This window comes from Vigna angularis, chromosome 3 (assembly GCF_016808095.1).
Source record: "Vigna angularis cultivar LongXiaoDou No.4 chromosome 3, ASM1680809v1, whole genome shotgun sequence".
In the NCBI taxonomy this organism is placed as follows: Eukaryota; Viridiplantae; Streptophyta; class Magnoliopsida; order Fabales; family Fabaceae; genus Vigna; species Vigna angularis.
In genome coordinates, this window is record NC_068972.1 from 39,519,184 (window position 1) to 39,538,117 (window position 18,934).

General features: G+C 29.7%; 1 protein-coding gene across 1 annotated transcript; it reads right to left on the reverse strand.

The window, feature by feature from the left end:
• Window positions 1-317: 317 nt before the first annotated feature.
• LOC108325055 (uncharacterized) lies at window positions 318-3,265 on the reverse strand. Its single transcript, XM_017558046.2, has 4 exons — window positions 2,430-3,265; window positions 2,116-2,171; window positions 1,550-1,605; window positions 318-1,167 (listed from the first exon to the last, which is right to left on the reverse strand). Exons 1-4 carry the CDS (start codon window positions 2,724-2,726, stop codon window positions 461-463), a joined length of 1,116 nt encoding a protein of 371 aa, XP_017413535.1. The 5' UTR covers window positions 2,727-3,265; the 3' UTR covers window positions 318-460.
• Window positions 3,266-18,934: the final 15,669 nt, after the last annotated feature.

Consider the following 18,934-nt stretch of genomic DNA (forward strand, 5'->3'; position numbering starts at 1 on the left):
TATATATATATATATATATATATATATATATATATATATATATATATATATATATATATATATATATATATATATATATATATATATATATATATATATATATATATATATATATATATATATACCATTGGATATTTTAACCAAGTGGGTATATAAATATTATTATATTCAACTGCAACATCAGAGTCCAACATACTTTAATTAATAATTTCACGATCACAAGTGAGGCAATATCGGAGAAAAAAAATAACTCCACATCAGATAAACTAGTCTCACAGATGTATGAAGTAAACGATAGCATATAAAACACATGAAAATAAGGAATCGAATACCACCATGCTGATTTGTTAGGAAGAAGTTGCACCCATGTAGGTATAAGACAACAAGGTCCATTATTAAAAGTATTTATGAAGCATAAGTTATACATGAAATAATGAAGTTTGTGCACTTAGTTTCCAAATTACTTGTTATCACTATCCTCAGCTATGGCAACAATTTCAGTGTTTGACTGTCCCAGCAAGCTGCTTATGGATCGAGCTTTCACCATTCCAAGCTTCATCCTCCTCTTTGTGACAATCACTGGCTTCTTCTCATCGTTGTTTTCAGCATCTTTTCCCAAAGGGTCTTCGGTGAAACTGCTAGGCTTTGCAGTTTGCTTCTCTAAGGAAGACTCAGACTTTGGCATGCTGCTCTTTGGTGCACCACTGGTTGTGCCAATGGACTTGTTTCTCACACTCGTCATGCTCCTCAACCTTCCCTTCCCCAAGTGATGCTCGCAGAGAGAGTAACCCACCAAGGTTTGTTGACAACACCTCCATCCTCTCCCATTCACACGACTGCACCTTGAACCTTCCATTAGTGCACCACCCCTTACCCTCTTCTTACCAACATGCACTTCGGCTTTCGTTTCTCTTGTCACCTCTTCTTCGTACTCATCATCATCATCATCTTCTTCTTCTTCTTCTCCTCCTTCCTTGTTACTGTCACCTCGCCTCGAACACTTCCTGTTCATCTTTGTCTTCATTCTCTTCATCTTCATCTTCGAACTCTTCTTATCATCATCATCATTTTCCTCCTCATCGTTGCTGTTATCCTCTGTTGCATTCTCGAAGGTCCCTCTTCGTTTCTTGGGTGGGAAAGCTTTATCTCCCTCGCTCCATCTCCCATCTGCGTGTATGCAAACTGAAGAGTTATCTTTTGACACATTTCAGGGTCACCCTTTGGAAGGATGAGAGTTAAAGCAATGGAAAGTTACACACTTGTAAACATATATACAAAAGAAGGTGATACGAAATGATAAGGAAAGAGAAATAACAATAAATGAAGAGTGTAATGTAGGTGTATATAGTGTGTATCATTACTCCAAAGGAATGCATGTGATATGTATTAAAGAGAATAAAGTTTTAAGTGAGTGTAAAACTGAAGGTGTAAGAAAAATATCAAAGTTGCATGACTATATATATATGTATACTCTCCAACCAAAGTTAAGACTGGGGAGTGGTAAAAGCATGCATTTTTCAAATCAAACTCTTTGTGCATCTTTTGTTACCTTGTTTAGGAGGGCTTGAAGATGAAACTGTCTCAGACCACGAGATTCTTCCTTTCCTACAAAGAAAAGAAGATCCAGTAAGATCAAAATATGGCATGTATAAATGAATTACACACAAAATTTATAGCCAAAAGGGAAAGGATATGAAGAAAAAGTAATGTAATGTCGTTGAAATAGTGGGAGAGAGATGTGATGCAGTTGGGGACCAGCATTTGGTTCAAGCCGATTGTGCAGCTCAAGGGCAAACGGTAGTTTAACCAATTTGGAGAAAAAAACGATTGCATTTCATGAGAGGGGTATGGTGGCTGCACAAGGCTCGTATTTAAAACACTTTCAATAGTATTTCCACTTACAGTATTTTCTTTTTTCTTTTATGCACAAAATAAATTACAAATAATAAATAGTTATTAAAAAAAATGTTTTTCCATGGTGGTTAAAACCGAGTTATGGGTCTCCATGTTTTCACCTTTTTTACTACGAGATTTCATGAAGGAGAAAGAGGAAATAATATCATGTCTTTATCTATTTTAATTCATGTCTAGCTAGCTTGGATTCATAATTCTTACCTGGTATCATTACCCTTATGTCCCCTTCCTTCTTCTTCCCTTCTCTCATCTTCCATCTACAAAATAACACACACCAAAAAATAACACACATGGGATCCACAACAAAAGGTTGTTATTGGTTAATGGTCACCCCTAATGTGTCCCTCTGTGAGTGTAAAATAAAAATTAAAAACAACTACACAACAATGATAATTTTAATTTAATTACACCAACCCCTTGTCAAAGGTTGAAACAAAAGTGCACTAATTCACAAACCCACAACAAAAAACGACCAAAAATTAAAAGGATTAATGCGAAATAATGTTTCCACTAACCAAAGAGTCTCCTTGCTTCTTGCGCTGCTGCCTCAAGTTCTGTGTCTCTCCTTCTCCAGAGTACTCATCAGAGCCGTTGGTGGGTTTTCCGATCGGAGCGAGAGGCTGATCGGACGGCTGAGAGGGATCCAAGAGGAAAGAGGGTGCAGCAGCCGAACCAAAAGTGCAAGAAGGGTGGAGTGAGGTGGTGATGGCATCGTTGAGTTGCACCATCACCGGTGACCGGTTGATCAGGTTGGGATCTGAGTGAGTCACCGGCAATAGAGGGAAAGGCACTTGCCTCTTACGGATCCTCATAGGTGCAAACAAGATTGGTTGGACTTCTTCTGTCTCACCAGATTCACCCCTTCAAACACACACTCGCAAAATCTCACACACCCCAGAAGAGATCTTAGTCAAGATTTCGGGGAAAACAAGGATTGAACACAGAAAAAGGAGAGAGAAAGAAGAGAAAACTCAGAAAGGTTGAACACCACACACACACCTATCTACTACTACTTCATGGTATCGGAGAACAAGAAGAAGAAAAAAACATGTTTTTACGTGAGTTTGTGAGTGAAACTCTCGCCTCAACAACACACCCAACTTTCTCTCTCCATGTATGCTTTGTGTCTCTCTGGGCTCCCTGACTTGCCTTTTATTTGTTGCACCAAGGAAAGGAGGGTGTTGTATGGGTGAAGGATGGCACGTGTGGGAGGGTGGGACACGTGTGGAGGGTTACAGGCTGGGACGGTGGCCCGTGGGGAGAGAGAGAAGAGGAAAGAGACATGTACGGACGAAGATGCCAGGGTGGAGGAGGGAGGATTGGCAAATAGAAAATTAGAAAAACTGAAAATGAGTTGATAAGGGAATAAGTGAGAGAGAAAGAAAATTGAAAAGATTAAAAGTGATAAGAGAAAATGAAAGAAGGAGCGGTTGGTGATTGCATATTGTTGATACTTTTAAGAGGCGAGTGTGGACCCCACAATCGTGGCTCTCCTTAATAAGGACCCATATGTTCTCTAGTAGTCATTCTCCTTTCCATGTTGTTGTAAGAGGAATCGATCATTTAAAATTATTACTACATAGAGGGGTGTGTAAAAAGTGGGTTGAATTTCATGAGTCAACTTTACTTCCCACCAATTTTCTTGAATTGAATAAAAATATTTTAATGGAATAAAATAAAATTTAAATAATTTAATCACCAAACTAAGTTTACATGAACTAAGTTAAAAGTGAGTCATTTCACAATCTACTTTTATATTTTCATATAAAGTTTTAATTTTTATTAAAGTATTAAAATTAATTTTGAATTTAAGTAGATTGAGTTAATCTAACTTATATGAATTAACTTAATAAGAATAAGAAAGTTTGTGTTCCAATTCAATCCACGGGATAGTAGATGGAGTGGGTTAACTCAATTATAAAAAATATTATCTCAATTTATTTTATTTATTCTGATACAAATAAAATAAGTTCACTTTATTTATCTACTTATACCATTATAATCAAAGTTCACATTTATTTCAACAAGTATCATTATAAAGAAGTTAAAAATTAAAGTGTTAGTATGTATAATTGAACAAACAAATTAAATATTCAACTTAAAATATTAATGAAAAAAAACATTTAATTTTAAAAAATATTAAATTGTTAATCAATATAATTAGAAGTAGTAAATAATTGTTATAAAAATTATGAAAAAATGATAAAATTTGATAAAGTAGTTAACCTATCTCAATCCAACTTATCACTCACATAGAAAAGGTCTTTTTATGTTTCACATGTTTTACTATTTAAATCTATTTTACGTCAAATGTAGATTTTGAAGACGTAAATTTACGTATATAATGGTAAAATAACATACATAAGTTTAACAAGAACATGTATCTCAAGATTTGTTTCATTGTTTTGAAAGTGGTGAGTAACATTTCAAAGAAAGTTGCACCCCAAATTTTCTCTTCTTAAGAAATTTTTCTCTTTCTCAACACAAGAACAATGTGCAACTAGAATAAGAAAAAAAAGGAATTTAACTAGCACAAGTCAATGATTTTTCCATCTTCCTCTTCAATCTAAACATCTTCGGTGATGTGTGCGTAATCTTTGTGGATTTTCAACGAAGCACACATAGATTTACGCTATGGTGGCAACAATCAATGGTTGTAACCCTATTTTCACATCTTGAATGTAAAACCCCTTGGGCAGGTTCAGAAGTGCTCGTAATGGCTTCAAATGGAGTTCGAAAACTAAGAAAAAGAAATAGAAACGTGAGCGGACTGAGGGAGAGTTTCATATTAGAGGAAGAAAAAAAAAACTCACCAATGGATGCAACACAATGTTTGTAGGGTATTCGCAGTGTTTTTTGTCGATATTTTGTGATAACAAAAGTGAAAATGAAAGTGTCATCAAGGCTATATAGGAGAGGTTTTACATGTCACCATAAGCGTCAAACATGAATTTTGACACATTATTTACCAAAATGCTCATTTTTAACATTTGATCTTTTTTGCTCAAACATAAAATGCTTGATGTAATAGGTCTTTTTTGTACTAATGCATACTCGTTTAACCCATAAATTAAATGATTTGGATTTAGCTCAGTCCACACTTAAAAGATTTGATTTTTTTTCAATCCAACTCGACTTAAACTTATGGTAAGCATGGTTAGCGCACTAGATTTGCTTGTTGTATGTTGTTTGCATATGGTTGATTTGATGTTGAGCTGAGGGACTGAGATTTTGGTCATTTGAGTAAATTGATATTCATTCTGACACCTAAACCTATTTTTGAACCATGTACTGAGTTAGGAATACCAATTTGATCATCTAAACAGGTCTTTGTTTATTTAAATCACAAATTTGAATGTATTGGTTTTTTATATGGTATTAAGCAACACTTGTGTGGCGGCTTAGTTATGAAGTTCTGGAGCATTTAACCTCCAAATCATTAAGCGCTAGGTTTGTTTCGTTGAACGACCAAAAATGTGTATGGTATGGCGTTGAGCGATGAATTTATATTGTTGAACGCCATTTTTCTCTACAAGTATAGACCCATTTAATTCCAGGTCACTAAGTGACAAAATGGACTCAGTAAGCGAGACAATTTTGTGAGAGGTTTGGCACTAAGCGCCAAAACTAACGTTAAGCGCTCTCTTCTATGAAAGGTCTCGATTGAGCATCACTTTAAGCGCCATTGTATGTTTTTGGTGAATTTCTGATTCTTTAAATTATTTGAATCTATTTATCATGGTTTCTATGTATGGTTATTATGGATTGTGACGTTTCATGGATTGATAACATGATTGTAAGTACTATAGTGTTTATTCATGTATGCTATTGTTGTGAATGTGAGTTTGGTAAATCATGGTATGAAAGTGATGATGAAGTAGTGATTTCCAAGGAGGGAATTTTGTGAAATGTGTGTTTCACTAGGCTGTGTCTTGAGGTAAAGACGGTTTCATTTGGTGTGGCTATCTTGAACTCTACTAATCATTCATACTCGTGTAGAAAGAATGATTAGATGGTGAGAGTGGTAGGAGGTTTTGTCATAAGGACGACCTTAGTGTTCTTATGACCGTGACCTGGAATAACCTTGTGTGTGTCAACTCGGTAGAATAGTAAGTTTATCACCACAAGTGCATGGTTTCACTAGTATGACTCAATGGCACATATGTCTAGTATGATTCTTCAAATGTGATATAATTTTTTTTATGAATGAGTGGTGTATGATAATATATATATATGTTTGTTTCATGAAAAATCTTTTGGTCCATTAACTTATTCTTCCTTCTTTGTTTGTCTGTTTGATTCCTCTTATTTGCGATGATCACCTTAATAATGTGAGCAAATGAAGATGTTTCAATTGATCCGGTACAGGGTAAAGGAGATACAACAACATAGTTAGGATTTATTCTATCATGTATAAGTCTTCTTTCATCAGAAATTATAAATTTATGTTAGTGTATATATATAACTTGCTATACTCCATCACATTTCACATATTACTACAATATAGTAGTTATATTTCTATCTCATCCACTTGTTGATTATCATTTATATAACTTTTATCTAAAAATTTTGTACTATTAAATTAATTATAAATTCCACTTATAATGATACTACCAAATATTTATCTATTTTACAAAATATTATTATAAAAATTATAGCTAAAAATTTAAATGTCAGTCTACATTATTTGAAAAAAAATTAAATATTTAAATTATTTAAAAATTACCAACGTTCTAATCTTTAAAAAAAATAATTAATTTAAATAGTTAAAAGCAATAAATGATTATATTTAAAAACTTATAAAAAATAATAAAATAATAATAATAAATTGTCATTAAAAAGTTACAATTCAACTCATCTTTAATCTTTAACATGACTCAAACACGCTTAATCCAAAAATTAAGTGATTCAGATTTAATAACCCACATTTAAGAATAATTAATTAAGTGAATCAGATTAACTTATACCATTTTAACGTTTCCAAATGAAAGTAATGAATTTTGAAGCGTACCTTAAATGCATTAATGATAAGTGTTAATAACGTGTTCATAAACATCAATGAAATAATTAATATTATCCAAGATAATTTAATATTATTATTAGAATTCTTTGTCTTAAAAAGGTTTAATTAAATTTTATCTCTCACCCACACACTTTTTTTAATTGTCTTGTTTACTAGGAGATTCATTTACATTTTCAATATAATTTTTCTTTTATCATTATTTTTTTTACAATTATATTATTTAAATAATATATATCAATTAAATATTTTTTATATCTTATATATATTTATATTTTTTTTCTATTTTTATTTATTTTTTCTATTTTTAATAATAAGAATGTTTAACTCTCAATTTAAGTATTCAATAGCATAAATTATTTGAAGAACAATTTTCATCATCCACAACAAAATAACTATAATTTTAGCGGGGCTTAATTTTTTGTCGGCGGTTTTAACTCCCGGAAAGTATGTTACCTGTGGTTAGGAAAACCGTTGGAAAAAGTTGCACCGCTAAATAATTACCAGCGATTTTTCAAAAAACCGCCGGTATTAACGGGGGTTCTGTGAAAACCGCCGGTATTAACGGGATTTTGCAAAAACCGCCGGTATTAGCAGGGGTTTTCTGAAACCGCCGAAAATTTGTACAGAAAGGATTCTTCAAAAGCTTAAATAATGAGTGACCGACCAACCACCAAACCGAGTGGTCGACCAACCACCAGGCCAACCACCAGACCGAGTGGCCGACCACCAGACCGAGTGACCGACCGAGTGGCCGACTGACCACCAGATCTTTATTGCCACGTCACATAGTAGTTAGGGAAGGTGGCATCACACGTGGCTCGCCGTTTGCCACCTCATAAAAAACTTAATGTCGTTAATTTTTAAGGACTAAATATACGAGTTTCCAAACTAAGAGGATGAAAATGAACAAACCTTTCAAAGAGGGACGAAACCCAAAATGGCTTGATAGTTCAGGGACTAAAAACATATTTAACCCTATTTTAAATATCATAATAATGTTTTGTATTATTTGTTTCACATTAGTCATTGTTAGTTTTTTATTACATTTTATTTAGTTAGCTAGTTAGGAATCTATAATATTTAAAATATAACTAAGATATTATTATATGTGAATTTGTTGAAAATACACTTATATAATATATTAATATATATATATATATATATATATATATCACAAATTATTTTTTTATGTAAATATTGTCTGAATTCGTTCTTATTTTGATTGGAATCTTCGTATTGATTTGATGTGGGTATGAGTATGTTTAAATTAGTACCCACTTTTTTTTTTAAATGAGTATCGAAATGAGAATGTGTTTGTACATCCCGCCTTGTCTTCATCCCTTTGCTCGTCCTAATACCTAGACCTCATATACCAAAAGGCTACACACCTATGTGAAAGTTAATGCTCTGAGTAATGGATCTTTTTCGAAGAAACCTATATATAAAGAGGATCTTATGAAAAAAAGAAATCATCAAGAATCATTATTGCATATACGCTGTCAAAACTTTCCTACGCTTGCATTATCTAAAGCCTTTTTTGAAAAAGAAAATCTTTGCTACAAGTTTTTCAAATATACTTTGTATTGCAAAAATATCCTCTCTAAGAGAGTTATTATCTATACTTGTTTTTCATAAAAAACACTTTGTTATTTTTGTATAATTATAAATGATTTAAAATACTTGTTTGTTTAACTCAGGGAGTTAAAGGATATAGTAAGTTGGACTATTTGATATTAAGAGTGATTATTAGAGTTGGTGCGTGAGTGAGAAAGAGCTCGAGGCTCACTGGAAGGAGAGAAAGCTCTTCCATGGCTGCCACAAGAAGAAAAAGGTGAGATCAAAGAGAAAAGCTCATTAGAGATAAGAAAACAGCTAAACCACACTTCTATTATTGAGTATATCTTCTGAATGTTTATCTTACAATGGAGAAGAAAAATTCTAACCTTAAATAGTTAAAGGAAAAGGGGGAAAACATGAAAACCCTAACTATCTAACTAGTTACTACTTTTAATTAGTAATTCCAACAGATTTAGTGGTTTTAAAAACCCTAACAATCTTAACAAACTCATTAGTGATTATACTCATTGTAAATCAGAAGTGATTAAACTTTTTGTAATTTTTAAAAAATTAGTAAAACTTCTTACAAGTATTTAAGAAAGAACTATACGTAGTTTAATTGAAGTGAATGAATATAAAAATGATCTTTTTCTTTGTTTTCTTTTATGAATATTTTATAAAAGATTTTAAGCGTTCAAGTACAAATAGTCTATAATCATATAAACAGCAGCGTCTAAACTTCCTTACAAAATGTTTTAACATTCTATTGAAATAACCTGATATATAGAGTTAGATGTGATTTCAATTTACACCATAGCACTCTTTACAATATTCTTAAATGCTTACATCTGTATTTTATTATTTAATCTCTACTGTTTTACATTTCAATAAAGAATTGATAACGTCTCCTAAGAGTCTGTCTAATTTTAAGAAATATTTCACCATGTCATATTTATGTAATAAAAATGACAACACTATAAACAGGTGAGAGAGTGTGTGATGAACTTGAAACCTTCCTACTTTTCAAAACTTTTTAGTTAATGTTTGAGTTTTGTATTCATATTTAACGTTTTCAGGAAATATTAGGTTCATTATCTTATTATTAAGGATACTTGCTTTATTTTTCAAATAATTACAAATTAACCTAAGAATTTTCATATTATTACTATATAGTTTCAATCTAGTTTAGATTTATTTGCATAAACTTCTCTAAAAGTCACTTTTATGAAGGGAAAGTATAATAAAAAGTTATTTATTTATTTATAAAAGTAACGTGACATTTGCAGTTTTACTTTGCATGTTCTTACACTTCTTCTGTTTCTGTTCTGCTACCTTCACAACAAACATTTGTTCTTTTCCTTTCTCCTTATTTTGCCATTATCTCTCTTTTTATTATTTTTCTTTTAATTTTAATATTTTAGAAAGTTTAATAGTAATAATCAATTGACATTCCACACATGTCATTTGTTGGTCAGAACAAGGACTGTCACTGTTTCCTAATAAAAGACAATATAACATCATTTTGGTATTTTATATTGACAACACAAAACTATTAAAATTTAGGACCACCTGTTTACAGTCTTAATAATACTTTATAATTATAAGCTTTCAATTTAGAAAAATTTGAATAACTAAGATTTTATTATATATTATATAATTTCTTTTATGAGATATGTTCCAAACCAAATGAAAACTCAGCAACCATATTGATTGAACATAGACAACTTAAATTGAGATTGTGAGAGTAGTTTAGGTGTCTTTGTTCAAAAGTTTGACATTGAGCAAATTCAATTGTGTCAATATTTTCTTTGTAAGAGTTTATGTATGATTTTTTTTCATATGATCTCTCTAAAAAGAAGACAAACTAGGTTATTCATAAACTAAAAAGGTAGCATAGCTAAATCCTGCCATATTAATGAGAAAAAAAAAGGTCATAAAAAACATCTCTAAAAAGCATACATATATTGGAAACATAAATATTTATAATCTTCTTAAACGTGCTATTATGAAAGAAACATGAAATGGTATAAGAGAGCTTGCAAGAGCTCGATGATACCAATGTTTCACAGAAAAAACAAGGTTTGAAGATTGCAGGTCTACAAGAACTAGATATGGCAGATGAGGCTTGAAAAGTCATTCATGAAGCATTTAAAAAAAGCACTATCATTAATCATTGAGAAGTGTGGCGGAAGATGTTTCTACGAGTAATGGCTGCAAAGAGTTGCTTCTTGCATCTCCTTTATGTCTCTATCACACGACAAGACAAAAACACCATGTTTCCATTTAAATGCCTACCCTTTATTTAAAAATAGTTTCTTTCTAAACATTCAAAGCAACAAAAATTGAAAAGAAAAGAAATTTAAGTGGTAGCATTGGAATGTGTTGCATTCCTACTTCACAGAAACAATTTCCATGTTCTTTCTAAACTTTTACTTTTCAGAAAATATTTAGTGCAGGCTTGTGCTTACCTTTGTATTGTTTATCATTTCCACATCTCAGCTTTTTTTCCAACTGCAAATACCATACACCAATTATGCACTTTAGTTTGATCTATTCTAAAATGATTCAAGAAATAATGTTTGCTAATGTAGCAAGTTGAGTTTAAGTATATTTTACATTGATCAGCTTGCATGAGACAATGTAATTAACACCTATGAAAATATAAGATCTCAGTGATAGAATACTTTATGATTAGACAAAGGAAAATGGTTGGGTGAACCAATATAAAGCATATGATTTTAAAGCTTCTTTTGTTCAACTTTTTTGACTTTGATTACCTTGTTCAACCTTTTTCTTAACCAACATTATCTGATAAAGCTCAGCTAGCTTCTGTTTGTGAGCAAATTTTGAATACAGATGTTAAAGAAAAGTAGTAGCATAATGCTAAACTCAGTAGCTTATTTTATATGACTCTACTCATCTTAAAGTAGAATGGAACTATGGCTATGAGAAAAAGAAGTTGATTAGCACAGTGAGCAAGAACTTTATCAAGAGCTTGAGAGAAATATCTGAAGCATAGTACATTATGATTTTAAGTCAACTTATATATCCAACGGTTCCAATTGACCAAGTTGCACTATCTAGCAAATTGACAAAAACTCCTAGGCTCTGGCTAGAGAACTATTATTACAAGATTAAAGAACAGTTCAATTAATGTATGGCACAACCTTGAAACAGTAGTTGGTAAGATTATCCCAAAGGAGACTAATGGAATGATGAAGAGAATTAGCACATGTTTGATCTGGTTTCAGATAAAGTTAATCTTGTTCATTCTTGTTCATAATTCATGAAACTATTTCAAATAGTTTTCATTTTTCATATTCAGATGTGAAACCAAATATACTACACAGGATGACAATTTGATGAGGAGATTATCAATGTCTATATGCTATTTCAATGGCTACAACCTTGTAATATATATGTTTTTTTTTCTTAAAGAAACAACCCTGATGAAGCAGGTGTCGAAAACATTAAAAAGGGAAGGGTGGTGTTTCTTGAAAACGTTCATTGGTGTGACATGTGTCTTTTCTGTTGGCAGTTTTCCTAACATTTGAGGAGAGAGAAGTCAATAGACTATCAATCTCAATAATTTAGAAAGGAAAATAAGTGAAAGGGTGTGACAGCATCACCCACTTGTAATCCCCATATCTTCTTCCCCTTCATTTTCACACAAACTTTAGTCTGCAATATCATCATCACCCTTTCCACCACCACCTTCTACTCTCAACTCACATAACATACATGAACATGCATGCTGTTTGTGAATAATAGTAAAACTTCAATCCACAAAGCCTTAGGTAAATATCAGTTTCCACACATTCTGGTTTGAATTTTTTCCATGGATAGCTTCAAGGTGAAGTCCAAGGTCATAATTTCATCTTGGTATATAGGTTTTACACTTGGTAAACAAATTTAGAAGAATGTTAAACATTCTTAGCAGCGGAAGCAGCAAATCTTGGTACTGAATAGTTTTATATTCATAATAATAAATAATAGAAATTTAGATTATATACTCAAAGCATAACCAGTGATTCAATCACAAAAGTTAGTGTAATAAATTTTTTTCTTTTTATAATATTTTTAAAAATTATATTAACAATGACTTTTTTGTTGACTTTTATAAATTTACCTCTGAAATTGTGTTATAAAGTACAAAGTTTATAAAATAATTAAAATAACGGATAAATATTTTAAATTGTATAATCTAAAATATCATTTTTCAAATTTTGAATTACCTACTTCGTAGAATATACTTCATTTTTCAAACTAAAACATGAATGTCAATATGTTTGTCTAAACAATTACCCTATGCTACTTCACACAATATGTTGATCTTCATATCTGATAATGAACAAAATCTCAAACTAGCAGCTTCTCCAACATTTGGTGTAGAAGAAAGAGAAAAAAAATAGACTCATGGAACTTTCATGGTCATTTAAACGACAAAATGAAATTTTAAAATTTATACGGGTGTATGAAGAAGTTATGGAAGTGTTAAAAACAATTATCCAAAGTAAGCTTGGGTACAAGCAACTGTCCATAAACTATGAGACGGTTAGTTATCCAACTTATTCTTTCTACACACCCTTAATTACTTGGCACATCTTGATACATTACAAAATGACCATTTTATACTTTACAATAAAGTGAGTCCTAACTTAATTGTTTTGAAATTATTTTAGAACTATTTTCTAAAATTTCCATAACATGATTTTAGAATGGGATTTCCATAATAAATTTTTAGAATGCATGAAATGCATCAAGGAATGAAAGTTCTACAACACATGAAATGCATTCCAAAACAAATACAATACCTTACATAAAATAAATTTCATAATAAACTTTCGAAAACAAGGTTTCCAAAATATATTAAATGTTTTGGAAAGAACTTTCCGCAAAAAAAAAAAGATATTTTAATCTTTATGTTAGTATGAGGTGCAATTAGTAATTATTAGATGTATAAAGTCTAGATATCTTAATCCGTTAGCCCATCATAGTTAATTCTTTCTAGTCTGCCAACCAATTGGACCAATAATTAGCATGGTCAGCCCAATTCATTGTTTTCCAATAAAATAATTATAAAATTTTGAGTTTAAGGTTTTATTATGTTTTTATACAGTTTTATTCATCTTAAAAGATAAAAATACATTTTTATTAAAAAAATTTATTTAAGCGAACGAGCAACTCAAGAATATGAATGACAGACTATAATAACTTCTTCGAACAGGTCTCAAATAATAAAATCAACAATTAAATCTTTAAAAATAATAATTAGATAAATTTTAAAAGGAAGTATGTAGGTTTGAAACATCTCAAGTCATTAAATTTCTTAAAATGTGTAAAATAAAGTTTTAAAAGCTTTTGGGATTTTCTAAATTTTTCCAATTATAAAAGTAAAAGACACTCCTGCTCAATTACAAAATGCCAAATAGAGATTTTTTCCACCAGTATTAAAAAATTGAAATATTTTTATTATAATTTTTCTTAAAATATCCAAAATATATTTTTTTAGAAAATTTATTAATATCTATTATAATATAAGAAAAGAAGATACTAAAAGTTTATTTTATTACCCATGTTTATTTTGTTGATAAATGTTTTAAAAGTTAATTTTTACATCTGACATTCTTAATTTATTTTTTATTTTTATTTATTTTATTTTATCTATGTTTATTTTGCTAATAAGTGTCAAAAAGTTAGTTTTTTAGTATTTTTTTTATACTTATTTCCTGCCACATTCATAAAAGTTATTTTATTCTTTTATTTATTTATTTTATTTTTCAATTAATTTTTCTAAAAATGGAAATATTTTTTTTTACTATTTTTTCATTCTTAATTTTATTCTTTTATAATTTTTAATTACTTAATCATTTTAAGTATTAAAGAATAACATTAACTTTTTATATTATCTTTTATTTTTTGTTATTTTTTATTAATATAATATAAAAAAGTTATTAAAATTTATTTTATAATCCATGTTTATTTTGTTGATCAGTGTCCAAACGTTGGTTTTAAGTCATTTGACATTCTAAATTTGTTATTTTATTTTACTAATTTGTTTTATTGAAAAGTTTATTTTGTTGACACGTGTTTAAAAGTTAGGTTTTTAATCATTTATTTTTTTTATTTATATTTATCTTAGTGCCAGATGCATAGAAGTTATTTTATTCTTTTATTAATTTATTTTATTTTTACACTGATTTGCTCTAAAAATGAAAACATACTTTTTTACTATTTTTTTTATGTGTTCTTTTGCTTTATTTTTGTTTACTTTTTTGTGGTTAAAGTTCTTTTGAAAACCGTACCAAACACTTAAATGTTTCTATGGTATGAAGGATCGGCCGAACGGTCAACAATAGTAACTCTTCGGTCTCTTCCTTTTGTAAATGGTAGAGCAGATTCAAATGTTGGGTCATCATTTAAATTATTGATGTTGGGTCGGTCAGCATTCAAGATATTATTATTGGGCCAATGGCTTAAGCAAATAAACAGTTAATAAATTAGAAACAGAATAATTAAAGATATTGATTAAAGATATTGATAACTGATTGTAGGTTAAGGAAGTTGTTTATGAGTAACAAATGTTTCTGTATAAAATTAATAGGATCGACACCTTTTATGTTGTAGTCTTCCTATTCTCTAACCCCTGAATCTCCTGCTCCAAGCACTTCAAGTTCAGACCAGGTGGAGGTTACCTGCAAAAGGCACTCTGACGCTCAAGTCAGGCGTTGATCAATGATCTTTTTCTCACTATGAAATATCAAAACTCAGTAAGACTCAGGGTTATCAAACTCGCAAGTTAACTCGTTAACTCGGTCGAGTTTACGAGTTCACACAGTGCTTTCGAGTTAACTCGTAAGCAAACTCGCTTTTGGTGTAGAATCGGTGGTAGACTCGCTAAACTCGGCTAAAATCGCGAGTCTGGTTCCGATTTTGCGAGTTTGGGATCTTTGTTTTCACTATTCATCTTCGCTCATTGTTCATCTTCATTCTCGAGTTCTCGCCTTCGATCTCGTGTTCGATCACGCCCTCCGCCGTGCCCTCGTTCATCAGGCTCGCCCTCCGTTGTGTCGTCCATCTCGACGTTCGAACTCGTCGTCCGTCACACCGCCTTCGTTCTTGTCGTTCAATCTCGCCTTCATTCCCACCATTCGCGTCGTCTATCGATCTTGCCGTCGATCTCGCCATCGACCTCGCCATCGACCTCACCGTCGACCTCACCGTCGACCTCGCCATCAACCTTGCTGTATCGTCTTTGAACTTGCGGGTTGCGTAAGTGTAAACCATCAATGGTTAACTTGGTTTTATGTTTTAAGAGCAAGTACTTTAACGAGTAAACTTTACAGCACTGCAACATATATTTTAATAATTTATGTTTTACAGCAGCATATACTTTAATAATATTATGTATGTCATTGCACCATTCATTTTATTTTTCAAAAATAAAATACACTGCACGGTTGAAAAAATTGTGCTGCCACAATATTTGAAGCTCCTGGGCATTTTATTTTTTTATGTTTGTAGCGAAAAAGCTTATTGAATTTATATAACTTTGTTATCTTATTTGAATTAAGATTTTATTTATATTTTTTTCATGCAAAGTAAACTCTTACGAGTTTACGAGTCGAGTTTACTAGACTCTCACGAGTTTACTAGACTCTCACGAGTTTACTAGACTCTCACGAGTTTACTAGACTCTCACGAGTTTACTAGACTCTCACGAGTTTACGTGACTCTCACGAGTTTACGTAAACTCTCGAGTTTGATAACCTTGGTTAGACTTACTTACCTTTGTGGGTTAACCTTCTATTTATAAGTTATTTCATGGATGCTAAAGTGGCATAGATCCAATAAAACGAATTTACCTTTAATTTCAGTATGTTACTCATAAACAACTTCCATAACTTGCAATCAGTTATGAATATCTTTAATCAATATCTTTAATCAATATATTTAATTATCCTATTACTAATTTATTAACAGTTTATTTGCTCAAGTTATTGACCCAATAACAATATCTTGAGAGTGTTGGTCCCTTCACCACCACCAAATGCTCCTTGCATCACCCCATACCCAATTTACCCTTGCTATAAAACGGATGCCAACATCCGTTTCACCTTCAACAGATGTTGACATCCGTAAACAGATGTTGACATCCGTAAACAGATGTTAACATCCGTTTACATATTTTAACTTTTTTTTATATTTTAGTTTATTATTTTTATTTTAGATTTTATTTTAATAATATTTTTTATTTACGTAATATATTATAAAAACAAAAAAAGTTAAATATTTTATAAATTAATTTAAAATATAAAAAATTTAAATAATATTTATATATTAATTTAAAATACAATAAATTAATAAACTAAAAACTAAAAAAAAAGCCTTACAGACGTGACCACATCCGATTAAGTAATTATATAAAAAATATTTAAATAATTAATTAAACAATAATACATAACTTAAATTAATAATAATTATTTAATTAAATAAAATTAAATTAATTTATAAATAATTACGTAATAAATTAATTTATTTTATTTAATTAAATAATTATTATTAATTTAATTAAATTATAAAAAATTTTAATTAAATCCGTTAACGGATGTGCGACATCGTGTTTTTTTTAATTTTTAGTTTATTTAAATATTATATTTTAATTAATTTATAAATTACTTAAATTTTTTTATTTTTCTATAATATATTACAAAAATTAATTTTATTTTATTTAATTAAATAATTATTATTAATTTAATTAAATTATAATATTTTTTAATTAATTATATTAAACGGATGTGTCACATTCATTTATGTTTTTTTTAGTTTATTTAAATATTATATTTTATTTAATTTATACATTATTTAAATTTTTTGTTTTTTTATAATATATTATGTAAATTAATTTTATTTTACTTAATTAAATAATTATTATTAATACAATAAATTAATAAACTAAAAACTAAAAAAAATAATAAGCTTAAACGAATGTGGGCACATCCGTTAACGGATGTGACATATCCGTTAATGGATGTGGCATATACGTTGAAGAATTTTTCTTCAACGGATGTGGAAATCCGTTGAAGAAAAGAAGTGGGGGTGTAGAATTTTTTAAAATATAAAGGTTAGTTTTGGAATTTTAAAAAAATGTGGTGGTGCAGGGAGCAATCTCGATGGTGTAGGAAATAACCCTCATATCTTGAATGCTGGTCTAATTACGGTCTAACATCAATAACTTAAGCGATGACCCAATATTTGAATTTGCTTGACCATTTAAAAAAAAATAGACCGAACTGTTATTATTGTTCACCGTTTGGCCTATCCTTCATACCATACAATTTCCAAAGAACATTACAATCTATTGTCAAATACATGTCATTGTTCTTTATTACAAGTAAAATAAAAGATAAAAGAAAAGGAATCACAGGATATATTTGTACAAGGATTATAACCCAAAACCTATAACATGATTAAAAGTAATGAATGATATTCAATAAATCTTTCTCAAGTCTTTCTAGTGTGAAATATTCCTAGAAAACTCTATTCAAAAGGTTGCAAAATTATTTTTAAAACTATAAAATAAGTATGTAATCTAGAAAATGAAATTTTTGTAGTGTAAATATAATCCGCTCTTCACAATGTTCTACAATTCTTTTTAGAAAACTATAAAATAAAAAACACATGTGTTTGAGGTAAGTAAATCAATCAATTTTAATTAGGGATAATAACGAAAGAGGAACACATGAGTTTTATTACTCAACACATATTCTCATACAAAAAATTTCATCCGTATTTCCATGGAGTATAGAATAATCTTGCTACACGCTTTTTTAATATTTGAATATAAATTATATAACTTTTGTAAAAAATAAAAATCATGATAAAAGAAAACATAATATCAAAAGAACATATTCTTGTTTCTTTAATATCAAATATTTATAATTGTATATATTTGAAATTAGAGTACCAAATTAAATATCAACCAAAAAATTTATTAATTTTGCAAATGTTAATGAAACAAAGTTAATAAAGTTAAAAAGTATTTTTAAAAAGTTATAAAAAGAAAATAAATATTCAAATTTTAAAAATATTGTAAATGTCTCTTTATTTTCTTTCTCTAAATTCTAATAAAATGTCTGTTTTATACACAAATAAAAATTATAATATGCCACCGAAAAGAAATTGTACAAAGAACAAATATTAAACTAATAATAATTGAAATTTAATATTAATATTTTATCTTTTGAACTTCAATTTTTGTTGGAGGTTGATAAACAAGATTCATCACATTGAAATTAAATATTACAGAATATTAAATGAAATGCCTTTATATAATTATGATGATAAAATTATATTTATGATAATGAGTTATAGTAAATGAAAATAATTATATAGAAATATCAAAACAATATTTTACATGATAAAAATAAACATCAAGTA

What these genes read in the sequence shown, in the direction of transcription:
- LOC108325055 (XM_017558046.2), bottom strand. Translation starts at nt 2,726, where the DNA reads ATGAGGATCCGTAAGAGGCAAGTGCCTTTCCCTCTATTGCCGGTGACT. An exon ending in AGAAGCAAGGAGACTCTTTG is followed by an intron (nt 2,172 to 2,429) that starts GTTAGTGGAAAC and finishes GTTATTTTGTAG; the next exon opens with ATGGAAGATGAGAGAAGGGA. An exon ending in TTCAAGCCCTCCTAAACAAG is followed by an intron (nt 1,168 to 1,549) that starts GTAACAAAAGAT and finishes GCATACACGCAG; the next exon opens with ATGGGAGATGGAGCGAGGGA.